Here is a 6084-nt window from a genome sequence, read left to right on the forward strand (position 1 = left end):
ACCATTTGGAGCCGGGGCCTCTTCTCTAAGTCTAAGGTGTTGCTCCACGCCGCTCTTCTAGTCATCCTCCACCTCGACATCGCACAAGAAAATCGGGTCCTTTCGGGCGAAGAGCAAGACCTTCGTGCTAGGTTGAAGAGAAGAATCATTAGCCTTGCTATCCTAGAGAGGGCTAGGAAAAAGCAAAGCTCTCGGATTGCTAATATCAAGGAAGGGGATGCAAATACCAAATTTTTCCATCTTAGAGTCAATGCTAGAAGGAGGAAAAACCACATACACCGCATCAAGCACAATGGTGGATGGGTTACCGATCACCTTCGGAAAGAGGAAATCTTACATAGCCATTTCTCCTCCGCTTTGGGCGTAGGACAAACACGCAAATGGGACCTAAATTGGGAAAGTCTCAATCTTGGCAACACGGCCCTTGAGGGCATTGATGCTCCTTTCTCGGAGGAGGAAGTCCTCCACGCTATCTCCCATTTACCCTCCGATAAAGCTCCCGGCCCCGATGGTTTCACCGGAGCTTTTTTCAAGAAATGTTGGGGTACCATCAAGGTTGACGTTTTAAAAGTCATTGAGAACTTCAACAACCTCCATTTTGCCCATCTTCAATGGGTCACCTCGGCCAACATTGTCCTTCTTCCCAAGAAAGAGGGGGCCGAGGAAGTCTCCGACTATAGGCCTATTAGTTTGGTCCATGCTATCTCCAAGATTGTGGCTAAGATGATTGCTACGCGGCTAGCCCCTATCATGAACGATTTAGTCTCCAATGCCCAAAGTGCCTTCATCAAGAAAAGAAGTATCCATGACAACTTCATGTATGTAAAGAATCTTGCCAAGAGGCTCCATAAGAGCAAGGTGGCCGCCCTTCTTTTCAAGCTAGACATCCGCAAGGCCTTTGACTCCGTGCGTTGGGACTACATCCTTGAGCTTCTTGCAAGACTAGGCTTCCCGCCTAAATTCCGCGATTGGATTGCGGCCTTGTTTTCTACGGCGTCCTCGAGGATCCTTCTTAATGGGGTTCCCGGCTTGCCCATTTATCATGGAAAGGGGCTTAGGCAAGGAGACCCGTTATCGCCGATTCTCTTCGTTCTTGCCATAGACCCACTCCAAAAGATCCTTGAGTTGGCCACCCAACACAACCTTATTCACAAGATTAGAGGAAGAGGAACCGTTTTTCGCACTTCTCTCTATGCGGACGATGCGGCCGTCTTCATGCTCCCCTTAAAGGAGGACATCCAAAACCTCTCTGCCATTCTTGACCATTTCGGTGAAGCGACCGGTCTTCATACTAACTTCCAAAAAAGCTCGGTCATCCCAATACATTGCCATGAAGTCGACCTTGATGATGTGCTTGGGGGTTTGCCGGTCATCCGTGCGTCTTTCCCTATCAAATACTTGGGGCTCCCTCTTTCGGTTTGGGAACTAAAAAGAGTCGATTACCAACCACTTGAGGACAAAATGGCCGGCAAGCTTGTCACTTGGGATGGCAAGAACATCAATACGGCCGGTAGAGGAGCCCTTATCAAGTCCGTCCTCACCTCCCAAGCTATTTTCCATCTCACTCCTCTTAGAATTCCACCGGGTTGTGTGGCTTCAATGAACAAGATTGAACGCGCTTTTCTTTGGGCCGGAACAAAGGAGATCACCGGAGGAAAATGCAAATTAAATTGGGAGGCGGTTTGTAGGCCGAAAAGTCTTGGAGGCTTAGGCATCCTCCACATAGACAAATTTGCGAGGGCCCTTCGTTTAAGATGGCCTTGGTTCGAATGGAGGCACCCAACCAAGCTTTGGGTGGGAATGGGCAACCCATGTGACGAGGTGGACATGGATCTCTTCTATGCTTCGACTTCTATCTCCTTAGGAAATGGCAAGCTTGCTAGTTTTTGGGATTCTCCTTGGCTCAATGACACGAAGCCCAAAGACATAGCTCCGCTTATATACGAAGCTTCTACTAGGAAGAGATGGAAGGTAAACCAAGCTTTGACGGATCATGCTTGGGTTAAAAAAATCAAGATGGACACAAACCTCACCGTCCAACATTTGCATGAGTACATTCGGCTATGGACTCTTCTCCGGGACATTCATCTCAATGAGTCTCTTGAGGACACAATCACTTGGAACACCACCGAGAATGGAGAGTACTCCACGACCGCGGCTTACAAAGCACAATTCTTCGGCGCCATGACTACCAACATGAATCGGCTTGTTTGGAAGGCTTGGGCCCCCCCAAAGATCAAGTTCTTCGCTTGGTTGGCTCTCCATAATAGGCTTTGGACGGCGGACCGCCTAGCGAGAAGGGGTAGAACAAATTGCGGTCGGTGTCCGCTTTGCAACCAAACTCAAGAAACGGCGGCTCACCTTCTCTCCCATTGCCGCTACTCCAAGCGCCTTTGGGGGATGGTGAAAAGTTGGATTGGCATTCCTTCCATCCACCTCCATGCGTGGACGGACGATCTCAACCTTGAGGGATGGTGGTCCAAGTTGTTAAATGAGGCTTCGGGCAATCGTAAGGCCTTGTCCTCCATCATCATGCTAGTTAGTTGGACCATTTGGAAGGAGCGGAATGCTAGAATCTTCAACCATAAGTCCGCACCAACCGCCGCCCTCCTCAACATCATCAAAACCGAAGTAAAGCTTTGGGTTGCCGCGGGTGCGAAGTGTTTGAGTTTTGTAACAACGGGAGAGTAATCCCTTAGCTTTCCCTTCGGGTTTTTTTTCTTTGTTTTCTTTGGTGAACCTTCGGTCTTGTCTAAAACTCTTCCCCTTAATTAATGAATAGTGGCAAATCTTTTGCCACTCGTTTCAAAAAAAAAAAAATCAGCCTCTGACCAAAAGTTGATCCTCCATCAGAATCACGTCTACTAGAGCAAAGCGCCAGCCACCATGATTTCGTCACCAGATCTTACCGTGGAAGAAAGAAGGCACCATTCACATTCAGTAACCTATAATATCACATGCACTAGAGAAGAGACACACAAACTGATAATCAAATCAGAGCTCTTTTCCACCTCCTATGCATTATTGTTGGGACACAGCTGAGATCTCGTTTTCTTCCATTTCCAATTTCTAGAGCCTCATATCAGGAACACATAGATGTGCAACATCCTCTCCTCACAAAGCTAGCTTGGTTCTTAATTTGAAGAACGCAACATGCTTATGTTCCTATATTTGTAATTCTGCAAGATTATATAACTACGCATTATCTGATAGTTAGTACTTGCATGTGTAGGTCCAGATTTAACTAAAATAGATGTCAAAGAGATGATATTTGGTACAACTGCGAAAATTACTGCATTCTCTTAAAGTTCAGACCATGCTTGGTTAAGTCATCATCTCTTGGGTTGTCTCTTGGCTAAGGTTGTAACAAATTCTAGCATACATGTCTTCAGAATAGATTGTAATCAACGCAAATTATTAAAAGAACATCTAAAAAAGCAGATATAGAAGAGCATTTTTTTTTAGGATGGTACATAAGACTTACTATCCTTTAAAAAGTATGCAAATGGATAAAGATGGCATATATATAGGCAGACAGTGCTACTATGGACTAAAAGTAACTAAAAGGTATGTAAGATATTATACGGTAATACCATAACCCTTTTTAAGGTAACCTTAATAAGTTCCTTTACTGTATGAAAGGCCCTCTACTTTTCAGCAACCTACCATACGAATATCAACTCTCTCCTGTACCAATACCAGGGCTTTCGAAATATTTGTTATGTAGCCCTACATGGGTAGTCTGTCAGCAAAAATGCTACTGCTACAATTACTGCACTATTCAGTTTTAAGATCAGATGTCCCCAGATAAAGTATCAGCCAGTAGGCCATCCAAAAATACAAGAGAAAAATAAGCCAAAAAATGATAGAAACAACTAGTAAACAATGATCCACTTTGCAGTTAATATCTTGTAAACAAAGTTATTGCACGAAGAGTAGAGCAAGCAACCAACATACAAGATCAAAACTTCACCCTCACCAGTGATCAACACATTGTGCTCATCAACTAATACAAACTTGATCCTCACGAAAAACAAGTACAACATTTCTGTCCAGACAAAATTTTGAAACTTGGTATCGTCTGCCAAAATGAGAGAACCTTCTTTCATGGAAAGATACACTGAGGTTTGCATTGACAACTGCAATGGCTATTAAATAACATAAAGATACAGTGTGCAGATATGCTAATCACTGATAGTTGAAAGCATTTGCAGAATGCCCTGATATTCTCAATGTTCCTATATGTGTGTCAATATGACACGAGGATGGATAAGATAGCAGTGTGATGGTTTCTTCTCTACTGAATGAAGTAATGAACATCAATTTCATCCTCAATTACCAACCCCCAATCAACATGTAAAAAGCGTACATAGTAAGCCAGACATCCACCACTTAGTTATGCGAAGAACACCAAATCAGGAATTGTCAGCCTGCTACACGAAGTGAAATTTTGCTGTGCCATATGCAGTTACCAGTATTCATACCCGTTCTTGGCTCATGTAAATCTGAATCTAGTAGGCATTTCCCCTCTGCAGGCTGCTGCATAGTCTTCAGCAAGGTGTGGTGCAGCTTTCTTGTGAGGGCATATAAACCTCGCCATGAAGAACTTCTCGCTAATCATGACTGTATTATAGTAGTCTCGGTCTTGATGTAGCAACCCTTTTACCTTAAGAAACTTTAGGACATAGTACCGGGGTTTGATCCGGCCCTCCAGGCTATAACTGAGCAATGCTGGCCGATGAGCAATGTACCCTGGTTCCAATCCCACCTCAGAGATAAAGAACTCTGATTTTCTCTCCAGCGCGTCATTAGACCTAACCAGGACCATTGGAGCCTTACGAACAGCAATGCCCACCTCAGCATCCGACCACTTGAGCATGTTCTTCAACTGCTCCACTTTGATGGCAATCTCCTTCCCGCTGAGGAATGCGACAGCCTGCATCGCTTGCCTGAACATTCCAGAGCCACGGGGCACACCTACAGCTTCGGCGCGCATCGCCATCGCCCGGACGTGCTCTGGTTTGGTGGCAAGTATCCATCGCGCAGAGCCGCACAGCGAGGCAATATCGCAAGCACCTAGCCCACACTCCTGCAGGAACGCAACATTGGGCTTGACCACCTTCTCGAGGCTGCTTGAGAGGAGATTGGAGCTGTGATTGAGAGCCCGGAGGAGCCTCTCGGTGGAGCCGAAAAGAGGCAGGTAGTACTGCAGCTTGGAGACGATGCATCTAGAGCGGAATCTTTCGGGGGAGAGCGAGACAAGGCGGGCAACCTCAGAACGCGATATACCCAGGCCGTTGAGCCCGAGGACGACGGGGTCGAGGGTTCTCTCCACGCCAGCGCAGAGGAACTTGGGGTCCCTGGCGACGACGGCAGCGACATCGGCGCTGGAGAGGCCGAGGCCGGCGAGGAAGGCGAGCACGGCATCCGGCTTGGATGGGCAGTTGACGTGGGGGATCTTCGTGGCGGCCTTGAGGGCTTGCGCTCGGGTGAGGCCGCAGGTGTCGATGAGGTACTTCTCGACGGCGAAGCTAGGCCTTGGGGAAACGGCGGCCGCAGCCGCGGAGAGGTGTTGGTGGAGAGGCCAGACGGTGGAGGCGGCGGAAGTCGATAGGAGATGGGAGAGAATGGAGTTTCTGAGGCGGAGCATGGCTGCGCGACGGCGCGACGGCGGCGGCGGCGGTGGTGAGGGAGATATGTTGTTAGATGGTCAGGTGCTCTCGAATTGCAAGCGACTGGGCCTACTTGTTAGATGGAGTAAGGTTCTCTCGAACTGCAAGCAACTGGCCTTCTTTTTCAGCATCGACTGGGCCTTTCGGGAGAGAGTACCAACGAAAACCAACACGCTCAGTGTATATTATTTGCGAAAAAACGAAAAGTTCTTTTAGACCATGAGCACCAGTGCTCTCTCTCATTGTATTAAAAAAATCGAAAATTATATTTATATATTTTAAAAAATATGTAATAAAATTCTAAAAGTAGCTAACGATGTATTCCACTAACGTATAAAATCTCAATTACAAATGTTTTGTTTTCTGAGCTACACAAAAATGACAAAGTCTGATTTTTTTTTAGAGATTTGAA

The 6084-nt window shown here is 46.5% G+C and overlaps 1 protein-coding gene across 1 annotated transcript; it reads right to left on the minus strand.

The window, feature by feature from the left end:
- Nucleotides 1–4097: 4097 nt before the first annotated feature.
- Nucleotides 4098–5651, minus strand: LOC124686665 (transcription termination factor MTERF8, chloroplastic-like). The gene has a single exon (XM_047220568.1). It carries the CDS (start codon nt 5648–5650, stop codon nt 4496–4498), a length of 1155 nt encoding a protein of 384 aa, XP_047076524.1. The 5' UTR covers nt 5651; the 3' UTR covers nt 4098–4495.
- Nucleotides 5652–6084: the final 433 nt, after the last annotated feature.

The sequence above is a fragment of the Lolium rigidum genome, chromosome 2 (genome assembly GCF_022539505.1).
Source record: "Lolium rigidum isolate FL_2022 chromosome 2, APGP_CSIRO_Lrig_0.1, whole genome shotgun sequence".
Classification (NCBI taxonomy): domain Eukaryota; kingdom Viridiplantae; phylum Streptophyta; class Magnoliopsida; order Poales; family Poaceae; genus Lolium; species Lolium rigidum.